The sequence below is a fragment of the Dermacentor variabilis genome, chromosome 2, assembly GCF_050947875.1.
Source record: "Dermacentor variabilis isolate Ectoservices chromosome 2, ASM5094787v1, whole genome shotgun sequence".
NCBI lineage: Eukaryota > Metazoa > Arthropoda > Arachnida > Ixodida > Ixodidae > Dermacentor > Dermacentor variabilis.
This window is the reverse complement of record NC_134569.1, coordinates 46,981,075-46,999,544: the sequence shown is the minus strand read 5'-3', so window position 1 is coordinate 46,999,544 and position 18,470 is coordinate 46,981,075. Positions and strand designations below refer to the sequence as shown.

Sequence of the window (18,470 nt, the reverse complement as noted above, 5' to 3'; positions counted from 1 at the left end):
TAAAATTATGAAAGCAAGAACAGAGACGTCAGTGAGTTCAGAGACTGCTGGAGTTATTGTTTACAATGATTTCTTGCCATCTCATTTCTGCCTTAATATAAGGAACTTTTTGAAGCCTACAATTATTATAGGTACCATCTGCAAACTTATTTTGGCTGTATTTTCATGAGTGCAACATGGCCACAAAAACATTGCTAAGTCTGACCTTTTGAGGCCTTAAGAATTATGTACAGTGCAGCTTTTCTTAGCAGAACCTCAAAAGACAAGACACATTCGTTGCATTTACGTGGCTTTTTGTTTACCATGAGAATGGGCCACATGGTGTGCAGGGCACTGTTTTTATAACTCCACATATTTTATTTTAGGTTACAGAACAAGCATACACTATTTGTACACATAGCAAACCTTAGTTCACAATTGATGTTAGCTCTGAAAAATAAGTCATGGCCATATCTACTCATTCAAAGACTGGGCAAGTCAAAAAAAAAAAAGGAAAGAAGCAGCTTTTTTTTTACCTGTGCTTACTTGGTCTTTTAGCCACCACTTCATCCTGTGTTTTTCTTTCTTTCTTTCTTTCTTTCTTTCTTTCTTTCTTTCTTTCTTTCTTTATAATTGGGACAACCCTTAGGAGGTGACATGCACCATATTGCAAATGGAATTTTCGTGAAGTGGCTGCCCTAGAAGTTATTTTGTGCAACATCTCCAGTGATGAGAAACAGTGCAGATGCTGCAGTAATGCCACCAGAGGGGTAATGCCCAAGGTGCATTTTGTTTCAAATAGAGGAATGAAGGCTTTCGAGCTGCCACCACAGAAAGGAAAGAAATCCTGTGCAGGATGTATGCCAATCTTAGCAATTGAGACATTAAAGACAGCAAAGCTGTATAAGTGGGTTCTCACACCCTCCAGAAGTATTAGGGGTCTGTTTTCTGGCTATTCTTAGTGGTGATTCATCAGCAAAGCCATCGTACGGCTGCTTAAGAGCTCCCACACTGGCTGCGTTACCGGACCATGCCAGCAGCTTTTACCGTCGCAACCGTGCAAACTCCTAGCTCACCTCCAACGTGGAGCCAGTAAAGCGTGACATGAGAAACAAAAATTGCAGATTACTGTCTGAAAAAAAAAATGATAAAAAATGTGCCAAGAAGTCGTCATCCGTTTCAGTGATGTATACACAAGGTAACTTTAATTTTATAATGGCTGATAATTGCTTTCTAAAGCAAAAATTTGGGACTCCAATGCCATTTACTTTGCTGATGGTTGACACCAAGCACACCGACGTACAGCAGCCTTCACTGCACTAAAATAGCTGCGAAACTTCCCTTAACTCTTTAATGACGGCAGATATAAATACCCCTTGAAATTGTTCATTTTCCATCGAAATGTGCGAAATACAGAGAATAAGCATAATCAGCAAAAATAAAAATATCTTTTACTGAAGCTTTCTCAGAAGCAGGGGGGTTAACCCCCAGACAGAAAATTGGAAGTGGGTTTCATCCCAAGCCACCTAAGGCTTTGTTTAGAACTTGCACAGACAGCTCTCGTCGTATATGAACCATCAATGCACATTTCATTTGCTTTGCGTCACATGTGCGACATCCGTACAGCCAGAGATCTTGCATCAGTCTGTCTCCTGTGACAGTGCTTTCAAAAGAAAGCGAGTCGTGTGCCAAACTTCTTAATTATCCTGTGTTCCTGCTCTAAACCAACAATTGACACATGCTGCATGTCATACAGTGTTGGCTGAAGACATTTAATCAGAAATATTGCGCTCAATACTGAAATTAGCAAGAAAAAAAAATTGTCCAATATGTTGCCTGTAGTCAACTCTTCAATAAAGGGCTGACGCTGTGTTGGTTGCATTTTAAGTTTCATTTTCTACAAAGATCCATTTCATTTTAAATTTCTTTATACTTTATTATGAATATGACACCACCTGTCCCAGAATATAGTGACAATGTAAAAGAAATATCAGGGGGTAAAGATCCTGCGCATTGCTTCTGCTGCATAAGCAGTGCTAGTTGCTGGGTTTTCAGTCATACGTTCAGTTGCCTCTAATTAGTGCATTGTTCCCACTGAAATTGTGTTGTGCAATGAAGATAGGTCTTCCCCAATGTCGCCCTGCAGCATCTGTTTCACACGACCTGCACAGCATAGACCTGAAGAATTTCAATTTGTAGAATGTCGAGCTAGACAAATGGTTGGCTTCCTTCTAAAGTTCAACCTTCTTTTGTAGCATTACTGCATCAAATAAAAGATAATAAGCCTTCTTTTATGTTCACAGCATAATTTCAAAAATCGCATGAGGTGCATTTTTGAGCTTGGAATTGGAGAAAAAAAGCACAGTGTATGCGACATGTAAAAATACCATTTACTGCTACTCCATCTTTCTCCATGAAATTTTAAATTTTTTACAGTGTCCCATACCTCATTTCGGCTTTTGCCTCACCCGTCTTTGGCATCCTGGTGGATTTGCTGGGTAGAAACCTCATCTGGGTCACAGCGGCAGTCTTTGGGACACTTGCTGCTCACGGGCTGCTTGCCTTCACCTTCCTCAACCCCTGGATTTCCATGGTAATTGTGATGCATGGTCTGCTTCGTGTTTTTACCGCAGAATAACTTTTTGTCGAGGTTTTCTACACGCTTTCTTTTACACGAATGCAGCAGAAATTGTCATCACCTGACATGGCAGCACCTGGCCCGCCTTGGTGCCCGCTTCAGGTGGAACATGTAGCCATTTATGACTCGTTTTTCCCCTTTCACAGAAAGTGAATGGTGTTGTGCACATTCGCTACACTTTATCTCTGCTCTGCACCAAAGTTCAAGTGTTATCTTGGCGGTATTCTTGAGATTGGTTCTCAATATAGAGTGATAAAGCCTAGCCCTATGGTCACAAATGGGCAACTTGTGACATCACTGCAACAGAGGTGTAGTGCCATCTGTCACTGCTGCAGCAAAGCACGCCACGCATTTCATTGTTCACAAATGAACATCTTTTGAGCAGTGTCACCGCATGCAATACATACTTGCCATCCATCGCCTTAAATTGGTGTTCCTTTAGGCAGCGTATGCCAGCATGTATGCTCTCCACGCTCGTGCATGAACACTTGGATGTGTCAAATCAGTTTTATAACTACAGTCGAACCCACTTATAACAATATTCAAGTGCCACGAAAATTCCATTGTTATAGCCAATAATTGTTATAACCAGGTTGCGTGAAAAAAAAATCAAAATTGGGGATGGCGTAGCTGTTTCAAGAAAACTATAATGGTCGAGAGGCCAGTTCTCTCCACCGCCTTCCTTCATCCGGCTTCTGATTCTATTGACTCATTTAGCTGTTTAACTCTGGTTCCTGCACACTGTGATCACATGTTGTTAACAAGCAGCGGCTGTCAGCGTTCAAGAATGGCACTGCTATATCGACTGCAAAGAGGGGTCACGGGCGGCAACCGACATACGAGCTCCGCCAAAGCATCGCTTTGGTGGCCCCACTGCTGGAAGGTTGCCGCAGCAGCATCTCAGCTTGAGAAATCCAGAAGAAATGCTGGGACGTGATCGTCACAAGCATCTCGCCACATACTTCCCACTGGCTTGCACGATAAAACCACATGTCCATCAGCCTTGCCTGCTTTACGCAAAGCTTGCCGGCATCCTTCTCCAAGGCATCCAGGTGCTCCATGTAGTGAAGCAGAAGGTCCCTTACGAAAACAAGCCCATGAGGGACTGACTAATCTACAGGAGCTCCTGTGGGAACAATGTTGAGGTAGCCTGTCTCACTGCGTCAGCGCTACCATCGTGGCCTTCACTGTCGCTATCTGATGCAAGCATGTTCGTGACGATCGCCTCGTCGGTTAGAAGCACTTCGTTTCCAAATCTAGAGCATTGTGCTTTCTTTTCACCGGCAATGTCGTGCATTGCCAATGATCAGCGAGCGAATCAGCCATCTTCCGTTTCACTGGCGAGTCCCAACAAACAACGACAAGCACGAGTGACTTCATCCATTAGCAGAATTGCGAAGAATGAGAGCCATAGAATAAAGAACTGTGAGGGCCTGGCTGAGCGAGCAATCTGGGTAGGGTGCCCTAATCTGGGAGCAGTGCTAGCAGCGGTCCATTGCTGTTTCGTAGGGTGGCGCAGCGCAGAGCTATGGGCGCAGCCCATTCGTGTTTGGAGTGGTGGAAGGGTGGTGGGAGAAATGCGTGCGAGGCTGGCATGCATCTTTCATGGAGAGAAGCGTGCAGCAGCAGCTGGGGTGGTGGGCGATTATGCAGCAGCTTGCATTTCACTTTTTCTTTCTTCTTTTCAAGGATTTCGTATTCCATTACCTTTCAACACGGACACCCAGCAGCCAGACTTCATTGTTAAAACCGATAATGTGGCATGGGGACATTGTAGTAAGCGGGTTATTACCCCACAGAAAACATACAAAAGTTGACGGTGCAGCAGTTTATCATTGTTATAACTGATATATTGTTAAAACCGATATAGTTATAAGTATTTCATGACTCCTTAACACATCCTACATGCATGAGCTTCTGTGATGACCCACTTATGGGCAAAGGTTCGTGTTCTCAATGTTTTAGCGGTTCTCTTAGGCGGAGCCTCCGAGAACCCAATTGAGGACGAAGCCGTTGGTTTGGACACACACACAAAGACTTTTAATCACACACAAAAGAAGCATAAAGCAAATAAAAAGAAACAGAAAACATGCTTAAATTACACACTCAAGAAAACATTGCGGTAAGGAACGCTCTTATAGGGCTTGCACGAGGTTAGCGAGGGTGCGAGTTCGGGCTTGCCACGAGGGCGGGGACGCGTCGCAGTCTCGACACGGCAACGCGGCGACAAGCTGGCAGAAGGGGTGGCGCCGGTCTCACCAAAGGTTGCGGCGTAGGCTGACTGACCGGGCGCCGGGAGCGCGCCAGCTCTGGCGAGGCGAGGTAACGCTGGCGGCTGGGTGGCAGGAGTGGACGGCGGCGGCGTTCTGGCCGGGCAGAGAGCTCGGGCCCGTAGCCCGACTGCTCCCCTCTCGCCCACGGGCACGGAAGCTCGAACGCCGGCCTCGGGCAGCAGGAGGCACGGCAGACGGGGGTGGCGTTCTGGCCGGGCAGCTGGCGTAGAACTCGGGCCCGAAGCCCGACTGTTCCCGTCCTGCCCACTGGCGCAAAAGCTCACCGGCCTTGAGGAGCCGACGGCACGCTCAGGTAGACGGGCGACGCACAGGAACAGGTTGGCAGGAGGCCCCGGGCGGGTGAAGTCCTGGTGGGCTCGGGTCCGGAACCCGACGGCCCGTCTTCAACGCCCGCTCCGGTGGTTGACCTCCTCCCGCCGTCGTTTCCTGGGACTCTCCTGGCGTCTCCCCGGCGTCTCCCTGCGTGTCCTCTTGCGTGTCGCCCCTCGCGTCGTCTGCTCTCGACCGTCCCGAGCCCCGCACCACGTCGCGCACCACACATCACAGCTTCTCGTGACTAAACTTCACTTTAGGCTACAGGGACAAGTGTTACCATTCTTCATGTCTTTGTCAGGAGTGGTGGCTGCATAGCATTGGGGATAAGGGGTAGATGCCTGTGGCGCTTTGCCTCAGCACGCCGAGCTCCACGGTTGGTGCACGCTTGCTCAGCAACCACGGTCCAGTGCAAGCTTGAGGAAACTATAATAGACGACAACCACGGCTACACACAGAAAGCATTCATTATGATTGAAAGTAACACTTCGAGCAGGCCAACTAGCTAGAGTTGGCATAACTAAGGGTTTGCTCGAAGAGAATAATATGCTAGGTAAAGAAGGGCTTCCAACTTACCAGCTGGGGATACGGGCAGCCACAGCAATTGCCATGGCAGAAAACACAATTGAATAACCATGTGTGGGAAAATGAGAGCTGCGGTGAAGACTTCCACACTCGCTGCTTGCCAGTGACCAAAGAGTTGGGCAATGTCAGAGGGACCTCACGTGACACACCCAGTGGCACTGATAGCACTTGTGATTTCCGTGCCCTGCCCGCAAAAGGAAGGTTTCACCACTCCACAACCTGCTTGGCATGCACGCGCCCAGCATGTTTGCCATACATGGCGCGGCCATGGTACGTGAGGATTTACACAATTGACAGCAAGGGAATTCAGCTTAGTTCAAGCTTCTGCAGTACTTGCTTTGGTTCAGAAATCTAGTAGTAGACCTCAAAAATTTTTTATGTACTCTGTAGACCTGCTCGAGGATGAGCACAAAGTAACCTTTGGAAATCTGTTTATCTTAACAGATGTTCATCTTAACAAAAACGTGCTGGTGCCCACTGCAGAAGCATTGGGGTTCTGCTGCTGAGCACAAGGTTGAGGGTTTGATTCCAAATCACAGTGGCAGGTTTCCTGTAGGGGTGCAATGTAGTAGAAATACACATACAGAGCATTGAGTGGACATTAAGTTACACCAGTGGTGTCAAAATCGATCTGGAGACTGTTTGACCTCACCAATAGGCATTATATAGAACATAAAGTGTAGCATCACTTGCAGTGACGGTGAAAATGGTCACCGGGAAAAGTAGGCGATGTATGCATGTCATCAGTTTTCTGCAAAAATTGCCAGAGGGAGCTTTGGAACTGCGATCATTCACTTACCACAGAAATGAGTAGTACTAGTACATAGATTTGTCGAATATTCACACTCATGGCATCAGATGCCCTTGTGGCATTATTTGTTGCCTATGTTTACCTTTCTGTTGAATTTGTTTAAGTTTATTGTTTAAGTTTAAGTTTAATTGTGGCTTTAGGAAATACGATAGAAGCACAGCTAGGTGAGGAGAAAACGCACTGCTGAAGAAAAATTAATTTAGTTAAAAACAAGGCAATCCAGGTCATTCAAACATAAAATTCCTTACCAGTGTTATTTAGATGTGGCATGCAAAGAAAATATGACTGTCGTTCACTTTATCTTAAATAAAATAGTATGGCTCTTTTCCAGCTTCCACTAGAAACTGGTGTTCATGCCACCACCAATAACAATGCAATGCAGCCCTTGTAGAGTGTGGAAAAAAGGCATGCTCGTAGAGTTCGCCAGCTATTGAAGTCCCCCGTCACATGTCATGCTTTAATCCAGCGAACTTAATTGCTGGACGTGGTTATCTGAGGTGTTCCATCATGAGTCACCATGTTCAATCAAAAGCAGCAAGTTACAACTCAGCTAAAGTGAACAAATAACCAAAATATTTGTTCACTTTAGCTGCCTTCGTGCAGCTGCGATGGCCATCCAGCTGCAATGGCCGTTATTGCTTGACATCCTTGGGGACGATGCTACCAGCATTGAAAACCAAAGGTTATTTTGGGGGGAGATGGTGGGGTGGGAGGGTAAAAGAAGAAACAGCGACAACCAGTAGCGAGAGTGAAGACCACAAGACTGACATTTTTTTTGCACCGTACTAAAAACCTATTCTTCCCTTGAAAGGCACATTGAGTCAAGTTGTTGCATGCCAACAAAGTAATTTTTGTTGGTCTGATGTTTCTTCTTTTTTCCTGGATATGGCATTACTTTATTTTTCATTCCGCCAGAAGCGTCCCTTCGACACACAGATGGTGCTAAGCCCCATTAACCATTGACGGGACTGCCACGTTTTTGAACATATAAGCTTTTATAGAAGCTTTGCTCCAATGTATACATCTACCTTGGACAAAATATAGGCAAGGAGTGTGTGTGTTTTGCGTAACACTCCTGTGCTGTCTGAACAGCCACCCTTGTCTACCGCAGGCACTGGCATCAGAGTTCCCTTTTAGTAATTTTTGTAGAAAACTCTACGATATTGTTACAGTCTGTAAAGTGGGAAGAAAAGGATGCTGACGGTGGAAGAAGAGCTTAGGATTATCGCTGCTCTAATGCTTGTTGGCTCCGCCATTAAAAGCAATCTTTGAGTAGGCATGCGCTTCTTCCTTCCCGTAAGGGTATGATGGCCCATCAATATGCTCGGATTTTATTGCATCCACTGTATCAGCAGGGTTCGTTTTCTAAAGAGTCTTCTGTGTTTTGAATGACATGCAAGTTAGTACTATCAATGGGAAGCCATAGTACGGTGGAGCCTCAAGCTCATTTCCAGTGTAGAATGGCAATTAAGAGCGTTAGATTTTTAAAATAACATAATATAGCAGATTACCAATAATGCAGGTCACAATGATGCTAGCGTTTCAGTGAAAAATTGAAGAAATGTAACTGACATTTATTTTCTCTTCTAATCAACCTATTGCCATGACATTAGTGAAAATAGTTTTCAATGAATACCTTATCTGTAAAAACATATATATTTTTTCTTCTTTAGTGTTCCTTTAAAAAACAGATATTTTAGGCGATCCAGATAATAGTTCATTTCAGATGTCCACAAATATTTTTTAGGCACTTGATGGTGTATTTTCACCAATTCACCAATTGCACAGTGTGCTGTCATTAATTTAGTGTATCACATCACATACACCATTTTTCAGGTTCTGATGGGGCTGATGTATTCGCTTCTGGCGTGTGCCTTCTGGCCTTTGGTTGCCATGGTGATACCTGAACATCAGCTGGGCACTGCTTATGGCATGTAAGTGATGAGAGCTCATTAGACCTATTGCTAGCCTTTCTGATTTAATGGAACAGTGGGTAGCTGTGTGCTACACCCATGTGGTATAAGAACACTAAGCTTTTGAAAAGAGTTTTATCTGGTGAGAATCGTGGCTGTATGACATTAGCCTATTGAGACCTTTTACAGTTCTAGCATAGCAGCCCTGAAGTTTTGGTGGGGTAAGGATTGGCAAACATGCAGAATTGAAGCACATTGTTGCAGGAAGTTTTGTAACACGTTCTTGCACCACCACTTTGCATCTTGCGCTTGCATTGCCAGTGCAACAAAAATGATATGGCAAACTGTGAGAAGTACGCTAAGTGAACTAATGTTCTCAGGTGCACTTTGTTGTTAATACCAAATCTGAGTTGCTAAGTTTGCACTGTAGAGTCTCTAAAGCAGGTGCATTTTCCTCCCCTCAAGTAAGCAATGGCTACATCAGAGGAGTCCCACTGGGTTATGTTGATGAGCTCTCAGAAATAGGCACCGATCTCAAAAACATTGGCGATATATCACTCAATCCTTGTTTTCTACACAAGATGAAAATTGTAGCCTACATCGCCATTCATTGCTTAAGAATGTTGACGATTGCTGTGTAATCTGGTTGGATTTGGCATAATGCAAGAGCCATCATCTCGATGGTTGCTGCCAGGTTTGTTGATGCAAGGCTTTCGGTGCAACTTTCAGCTAGCCCAATGTTTGCAGAAAGTGGCGCGCCTTATGAAAACCTTGAACTTAATTTGCATCTTGCACGTGTGCAGTGGTAACATGCTATTTTCCTTGGTCCCCAAAAATGCTTTGAGTCCCTGCGCCAAAACTTAAACCCCCAGTGCAGTGGATTAAGAGTTGTGTTGTTAAGAAGAGTGATGCAAAAAAAATTACACTAAATAACAAAACATTTCCTTACCTCTTTTTTTGTTCATTGACCTAATTTCTACACAAGATAAGGTACAAGTTTAACAGGAGATAAACATGCTGTACATCACTTATTGACTTGTTAAGGACTCCCTAAAATCATTTATGTCTAGGCGTAGAGTATCTCTTCTGGCATAATTTCTCACAAGAGTTTTATGTCAGCGGGCTACATTACGAGCTACAAGTTAAACCTTGCCCTCTTCTCAAGTCATGACTATGTCGCATCTCCTGGGGCATTTAGCATATTTAGTCACATCTAACGCAGTTTCCGATAAAATGGGTCCAAAAACTGCATGAGCTTTAGAGTTGAATATGACCTTAAATCTGCATTACCATATCGCCATCGGTATTTCAAAATGGCCGCCTCATACGCGCTTCGAGCCTAGCAGCCGTAGCTTCCTCCATGTACTGTAGTATGTGTGCTTAGGTTAGTACACTGTCCGTCTTCCCATTTTCGGCATTTGCTCTGTCAGCATGGAAGCACTGACTGCGAAGACATGCAACACTGCAATTAAAACGAAAGTGATCATGTGTGCGGAGACAGACGAAAACCGGGCCACCATCACGGACGTGCGTAGTTCCCGAAACTTGCATGCGGGACTGGCGCAAACAGAAGAGCCGTTCTACTCTGGTAGCTACTGCGTATGGTGCGGCCGCGTGGCCCCTATCTTGAAATCGATTTGCGATATACGTCCTATAAAACTACTATCCTTACTATTCATATAGCTGTTTTCCAATTTGCTATCGCAATCGATGCTTTTGCCTTTCGGGCAGAACTGTGACTTTTTCTATTTATCACAACTTGGGAGTAAATCTTCGTTTTTCCAAATGAGAGAAAGTTGTATTTCTGTATGAATGAATGAGGTGCACGGTACTGTAAAGGACGTTTCTTTTTTCAAGTCACATCAAAGGGGTGCGCGTTGCAATCAAGGGTGGTCCCCCCCCATGAAAAATGGGTGTGCATTACAATCGGGATCGCGTTAGACTCGAGTAAATATGGTACATAAAAAATATGGTTCATCTTGCAATGACACAAGTGTTGTCTGTGCTTCCAGTTGATTTCAAGTGAGTGTGTTCATGCATCTGTTACCAACAGTTTTTCTCATTTCTGCAGTGATGGTGGCAGCTTTAAAATGAAGTTTACATTCAGCGCTTGTGTCTTCTACTGTGTGCCGTCACTGCAGTTTGCTATTTGCATATAGTTGCAGTGCAACAAGATGAGCCTAGTACAGCGCTAGTACCATTCGTGTTTGTGCCGCCAGAAATTGTCCCCTGCACCTACATTTATGTGAGGTAATCCTACTGGCTCCAACAGCTGCCATCACCCCTGTAACATTATTAAGATTTGTTTCTTTCTTTCCTGCTTCCTCTTTTTCTCTGAGTGGCATCACATTTCTATACCAGAGCCCAGCTTTTAGGTAGAAACAATTATTTCACTCCTTCCCTTGAGGTGTGCATAAATACACATATACGGACAGCAGCTGCAGCAGACAATTCATACTTTCAGGAGGAAATTAAGTGTATTGGTTTGGAGAAACAACTATATTTATTGTATTTGTGTTTTCAGTTTTACAGGTACACAAATTACTATGTATATGTATACAGTTAAACCTCTATATAACCAAGTTGAATACTATAGTGAAATTCTCTACATAATGGAGTATTTAACGTTTTATAACTTCCTGTTCCTAGAGCACCACGTATTTAGAATCTCAATATAACGAAGTGTGTTTATACAAAATTCCATTATAATGAATTTTCACTGTTACTGCGACGGAATACCAAGGCAATAAATGGAAGCTTCCGTTCACACAGGTGGTCAAATGATTGAATTGAAATGTTTGAACAATGGTAGAGTTGAAATGGCTTAACAAGCGGCTGCTTGTGACCGCACCTCTCAAAACGCACCCCGCTCGACCTACAATGACCGCTGAAGTGGAGGAGCATCATGTTCTTCTTAAAGTCCAAGTGCAAGAAGATTGTATCGTACCTTGCTGCTATGTGCTTTGGGTGCAAGTGGAAGCGTGTGAGGGTGAGCTGAGAAGGATGGTGGCTGCTTCCTGTGCGAGCAAGGGAAAAGGGGACAGGGGAGTTAGCTCGTCATACTGCGATCAAGTGCATGCAAGGAAAGTAGAGGGGGACGAAGTATGGGGCAGGTTGGTGCGCATCTCCTTTTCTAGCGAGGCTGTGGTTGCGCATGGCTTACAGCATGGTTGAGCACATATGCAGCCCATGCACCGTGTCTTAGAGGTATGTAATCTGCTGTGTGTGCAAAGAGTGGTTGTGCCGACATGAGGTGACATAACGTGCGCTGTCTTCCCACGCATTTAGTACTGTGTAATCTCAGTTTTGGAGATGCATTGAAGTGAGAGGCACACAAAGCATTTGCTTCCCACTGCCAGCAGTTTTCATGATAGCACCATCCCACTGTGGGCAACACTATCAGCCGCTGGAGGCAGAGTTCACGCGAAAGTGTGGCTGGCTTCGCTTTGAACCGCCAATGGGCAGATATTGTCAAAATGGCATAAAACCGTATATTTCGTTGCCGTCTCTCAACTTCAACAAAATTAATTCTTTCCTCATTCAGATTTGCTTTTTCCGATTGCCCGATAATGCATAAAATTTTGCTGCAGCCCCTTCCATGTAATAAAAATTCATCTGCAACTATACTTATTTGCATAAAGGTTGGACGTAAATATAAATTAACGAGGCAAATTGCCGATTTTACCTACATTGTTACATCGAGGTCTGACTGTACCATTTAGAAAAATCTTTATAGGGTGGCAGGGGGCAGGTATTCCCCTGATGGCCTTTCATCTGAAGTTAATCAGGTGACTCGGCTAATGATGTCACTCACCCACTGCGCATAGAATAGGAAGAGGTGGCTGAAGTGGTGCCACTGCAACCTCTAGCGATGCAGATGTTTAAAACCTAATAATAAATTAAATGGCTCATGCAGAGCACTAGAATTTAGCCCTTGATAAACAAAAGGACCTATCCTAACTACTGAGCTTGCTCCTGCTCTTCCAGGTTGACTTGACAAACTGCCTCTACAACCCCTCATGAAGTCAGATTACTTTGCACCTTTTCCAGAATGCAGTCTGTGCAGAACCTGGGTCTCGCTGTTATTTCCATGGTGTCCGGCATGATTGTCGACAGCAGCGGTTATTTCGTCCTCGAGGTCTTTCTCATGGCGTGGCTTTGCTGTAAGTTGGCTGGCCTATCCTCGGCTAATGAATGTGTCATTATGTTCATGCTGTCACAGCTATTTGTGTCTCTCAACAGAATATGTGCCTTGTGTGGAAAGCGCCTAGACTCGTACATTGAGACTTTTATCTCTTAAGTTCAGCATATAAGTGTACTAGGATTATGGAAAGTTAAACAGATACGTAAATTGTTCCAATCTTCAAATACAGTCGACTTCTACGGAACTCATCCTTATTTAAAAAGCTCTGATTATGCAATGTTAAATAAAATATAATTTAAAACAGAACATGGGCTGTTACATGGACAGAATAATGACTTAGTTGTGTTTGAACAGATATATAAGCGACAACAGTTATAAGAACATAATACCACATTGAATTTGTGGGATGAGTAAATGCCATTATTTTGTAAAAGTGCCTGTCAACATACGTAGCCACTTAATTACGATGCATAGCCTGACTTGAAAAGTTCTTACATATGTGTTCAATCATAATCTTGGTTTGAGCTAGTTAGTGGGTCATATCCCATTTGCGGCACAAACAATACGAGGGACAAAGAGCATGACAAGACAGACAGAAGCCATTTGATAGCACCTGTCCTGTCACCAGTCTGTTCAGCAAGCACCTTCCAAAAATGTTATTTTGGTGAATGCAAGACATCCACTTGAATTTGTAATGTCTCTTTTTGTTTGAAGATGTAGGTGAATACCACCTCACAGATTGAATTATGAATACGTATGCATGAAATTCCAAAATGTTTGCTTTGTTTTCATTCTTTCTTGATCGCTTAACATCTGCCAACTGATGAAGTGTTCTAGAATGAAGTTTACCTTTCCTGTAATGCTCTCAGTTCGGGAGTTCTATGACTGCCTGCCATGTTTTTAGTGTTCAGATGATTTCTTCTAAAGGAAATGAAAATAAATGACTATGTAGACGTTATATTTTCACTCTATATTTAATTGCCAATTGCCTGCTGTGAGATGTGCTTCAAAAAGCTGTTCAAGTATCGGGATAGTAGTTGCAGTGTAGTCCACCGGCAGTTACTTGATATTTAACTTTTTTAGGCTTTGAGTATTTGACATTTTAGTATCCCAGCATTAGCATATGTACTATGGCTAGACAATTCATCGATTACCATTCAAATTAATTGATTAATGTCTCATTGTAATTAACTCTTTCAATGTTGTCTTTTTCTGATATTATAAAGCAAACACAACAGTTTATAGTTTTTGGTTATTCAGAAGGGAAAAAATGACAAGAAGGATCACAAATGCACTCCTAAATGGTCCTCTCATTCCTATCTTCGTTTTCTATCTCCTACGTAGTTTCGTTCTGACATGCACGATTCCATGTTAGTGCAGCCGTGTTGGGATATAAAATAAAATAAAATGAAACTGCTATAACTGTATGACAGATGTCAGAAACACGCAAGAGTAGTTCTTGTGCTACAGCACAAATATTTGAATGGAGAATTGCTGCAGTAGCGGTATACAAAGTTCGGGAGCCAGCCCTCCAATTGGCAGATATGCACTGCGCAACAATGCCTACGAATGGGCGCATTCCGCAGTGTGCTACCAAAAACCCAGACTCAGCAAACCCAGAGAGATGAGAAAATGTGCTTCTAGAAATATACAGCAGATCGGGAAACTATCTCGGAGCTCGCCAATTTCATGTTACTGCGTGCATCCGACTGTAGAGGCTGGAGAATGTACTGGTTTGTCAGTGGCACTGAAAGGGTTAATGTTCTGATTGTATTATGCTTTAATTATGTTTAATTATTATTATTATTGTTGTTGTTGTCATTATTATTATTATTATTATTATTATTATTATTATTATTATTATTATTATTATTATTATTATGTTGATTGTGATTAATCAGTTACAGTCACACAAGGAAAAGAATGACAGATTGAGCTACAATGTTCTCACTTAGATGGGTGCCTGTAGGTCTGAAAACACAGTCTAAATACTGCAATGTGCTTTTTGGTGTTCTTGTCATGTGTGGTATAGGACGCTATACAAAGACCGATGGGGGCCATCGGTCTTTGACCCTGGGACCTCTTTCTGTATATATATCGTTTGTCATGTTTATGTATATATTTGCTATATTAAATATGAAGCTTGATTTATAGAAGAAAAAAAAAATCACACCTGCGTAGTAAAGCACCTCGAGCTGGCAGAGGCAAAATCTAGTCTCTGGCTACAGCGTAGACATTGAACAAATGGCTAGCAGCATGTTGAGAAGGCTCTCACGTTTCATACCGGGAGTGCCAGAGAATGTTAACAAGCTTCCTTGCCTCTGCTGCTGGACTTATGATTGCGTATGAGTGTCATTAACGTGCTATTAAAGGCCACTGCTGCCGATTTCTAGCACAGTACATGTCTTTTACTTTTTTCTTCTTTCAATGTTTATGTACATAAACCAACAGTCTTGAATTTTTTTAGCTCTGATATTTAGACAACTGCAAATTTGGTTAATCAATTGATTTATCTATTAGAATGTTCCAATTACATGAGTTAAGTTTCTTGATAATTTTTTAATTCCTTTTATTGATCAACAACAACAAAATCACAACAACAACAACAAAAATCAACACAGGTGACAAATTATTGTTGCTTCCTATCGCAAGCTCAGTGCTGCCATCTCTCTGCACCTTCAGAAAGGATGCATGACTGAGTGGTGATTCTCACTGTGCTTGAAGGAAAATGTGAATTACTAATAGTGGGTCATGACACTTGGGAATCGGGACCTCGAAAAGTGCTGCCACAGGGAGCATATTAAATCATTGCACAGATGTGGCCCATATTTAACCTCTTAGGACACACATCTATGACCCGGCATCAACATTTCGTCTTCTCTTTTGTGTGTGTCTCTGCAGGTTCTCTCATTGCTTGCCTTTTGCTTGTTATGGTGAATGCTAAGCAAGGTAAGCGCTGCATTCATTTATTGTTCTAATAGACACGTCTTTTGTACCCTTACTTGCTTCGGACAGTAGGTAAAAGCTGTGGGGAACTGTTATTACAATGTTAGCAAAGAAAACAAATGTACAGTCGAGTTTTGGTACACTGCATCTCAATTTAGCAAAATCTACAATGTTGTGAAATTTTTTTCATTGCTTGATCTACAGTCCCAATAAAAGCAGTGCATCTTTTGCTGTTATTTAGCTAAGTAATCTTGTTCTGCACTTTCAATACAGCGAAGTATACCTACATTGCGTGCGTGTACCTGAAGCCGTTCCGACAAGCCTACAGAAAGAAAAGCACCAGCCAACACAGAATTCTTCATTTGCATGCACGTCTTCACATGCAAGTGTTGCCGGCGAACACCCAAAAACCCCAGTAGTTGAGCAGGGAATGGAATATAGGACTATGTCATCATTGTGACAGTACAGGCATCATGCTTGGGTACTCGATTTGTACTTGCGATGTGCTCCTGAACACACCAGCGACCAGTCAGTACAGGAAAATGCAACCAGAAATGAGCATACAGATGTCTCGGTAATGATGATAGGGACATGCATTGTGTCAGTGTGGTCAGGATGTGTCTGTTCTCAGTGTTATTGCAAACAAATATAGCAAACATCATTATAGTGACCTTGGCCTCTAGAATAATTGCATCGTTTTAATTGTAAGCTAATGAAACCGAAATCGACCGGCGTTACTACAGGGTAGTGTGGCATTGTTGGCAGGCTGCAGGTGTCCGGTAGACCAAGGCGACCAGGCAGGGGCGAGATGATTTCTAGTGCGAAACTTGCACTGTTTATTCCATGGTTGGTGAAGTATAAAAAAGAGAATGAATTAAAAAAAATACATTGCGGGGCCGCTTAAATGGGCCCGCTAAAATTATAGGCAAGATTTTGCTCACGTCAATGTCACGTGACATGTACTGAGTCCCGTCGGTGCTTGGTGGCTACTCCCTTTCTCCTAGGCGACGTTGCATGTGCTTTCCTCCACTGGCGGCAACCCGTGAGTCCTGTTTGGTTCGCAGAGAGGGTCTCCCCTTGAGTCGCACAGTTTGCAGAAAGGGTTCTCCCCTTGAGTCACAGAGTTCACGAGAAGGGTTCTTTCTCCCCTTGGTCAGGCACACACACAAAGGGGCCCGTAATCACTGCGGGGCGTACGCCAGACCAACAATCTCTCAGGACACCCATGACAAATTGGAGATCCATCCTCCATTTCGATTAGGCATGGTCTTTCGATCATCCTTTTTGCACGGGATGTTACACACCAATGATAGCAGTGTGCAGATGACATGATGGCAACATTTGTGTGAGTGGTGCCATCTGATGGCAGCTTGTGGTGCAGTTTGTCCAGATTTTTTGTTTTCATCACAATCTTTACCATGCATATCAGTGCTTTTGATCCTGTGGTTGTTTCCTTGTAGAATTTTGTTTGTAAATGCTTGCTGGTACTAGGACTGTTTTTATGACCTGTGAAGTAGAATTCTTTTCTTCTCTTTCTTTATTTATTTTCTTTCTTTTTTCTTTTTTTAGAAGCATGGAAACCTTGACTTGATGAAATTCACTATAATATCAGTTTCTAGCTGCCACTGCAACCTAATTATCTTATTTGTTTATCGACATTGTTTGTAAAGCTGCCATCAGACTTGACCCAGGCAATGAATAAGCATCTAAAGCAGCTTAACGTTACTAAGCACATTCTATAAGGAGCAAACATAAAATGCTTTCGAAAGATGTGCCAAACTCAACTAGAAATAACCAGCACCCTTTGCAGGAGAAGCGAAAAGGTGTCTAAGGCATATTTTGGTTAAGTATGACAGTCACTGTAAATATTGTTACGGTGAAGGGTGAGGCAACAATATTTCACTAGCATTGTAACTAAGAGAACTCTAACCGATCATGGAAGCATTCAGTTGTGCACAACCAGCTAATGGTTTCTAACTACTATGATGAATTCACATCCAGAAAACGGATCTCCACTCACGTGCTTATTACTTCACAGAATCTGCATGAAAAAATACTTTACAACAGTAAAATGTGTGGTATCATTATGGAGCTACCCAATGACTTGAAACCAAAAAAAGTCCATTTTTTATCTCACATTGAGAGTGATAACACTAACTCATGCATCACCTTGTCTCTGTGTGCTCAATTTATGATCAAGCAGCTCAATTTGCAGAAAGTTTTCTTCAAGCATGACATTGTATATAAAGCAACAAAGGCCACAACTCTGGCTGCCATTCATAGAGTGCTTCCTTGTTGATTTCTTTCTTTTTTTTTTTTAGCTTGCCTTTGTCTGTGTAATTTTGACACGTTTCTTGCCTTTTGCACAGAACTGCGCATTTACACACCAAACCTGTTCTTTTCTGCTTTTGTAGGTGGAGTTCTCAATCAGAGTCGCCTGAAGAAAGACTGATATTATGCAATTCTTGATACGAGTGCGATTTGGGACGGTGATACAAGTCATAAGCTAGGCTCCTTTTATTGCTCTCCACAATATCGTTGATTCTCATCACTCATTAAACTATTTTATTATATCGTGCTAATATCTTCTCTGCTCTATCAACATTCTGTTTGTGTATTATTTAAAATTAGGCATTCTCAAATAGTGAATGAAGTATTTTAATCGAACGACAATAATTAAAAAGAAAGCTGCCTTCAAATACTGAACACTGAGTATTTTCTATTCCTGCACAAAGTGTATTATAAGGGTCACAGAGAGTCTGTTTGGCAAAAAAGGGTCATTCACATTGCTCGATACATGTATTGCTGTTAACTGGGTGTCAGGTCTGCCAAGAGGCTCTAAGTAGTA

The 18,470-nt window shown here is 42.8% G+C and overlaps 1 protein-coding gene across 1 annotated transcript in view; it reads left to right on the top strand.

Moving 5' to 3' along the window:
• The window catches only part of LOC142571782 (lysosomal dipeptide transporter MFSD1-like), a 32,901-nt gene extending 14,701 nt beyond the window's left edge, over positions 1–18,200 (top strand). The window contains exons 9-13 of the mRNA XM_075680390.1: positions 2,416–2,572; positions 8,456–8,553; positions 12,583–12,695; positions 15,578–15,625; positions 18,037–18,200. Of these exons, the coding sequence (XP_075536505.1) occupies positions 2,416–2,572; positions 8,456–8,553; positions 12,583–12,695; positions 15,578–15,625; positions 18,037–18,074 (454 nt within the window). The 3' untranslated portion in view covers positions 18,075–18,200. The remainder of the gene's footprint in view (positions 1–2,415; positions 2,573–8,455; positions 8,554–12,582; positions 12,696–15,577; positions 15,626–18,036) is intronic.
• The last annotated feature ends 270 nt before the right edge of the window (positions 18,201–18,470 follow it).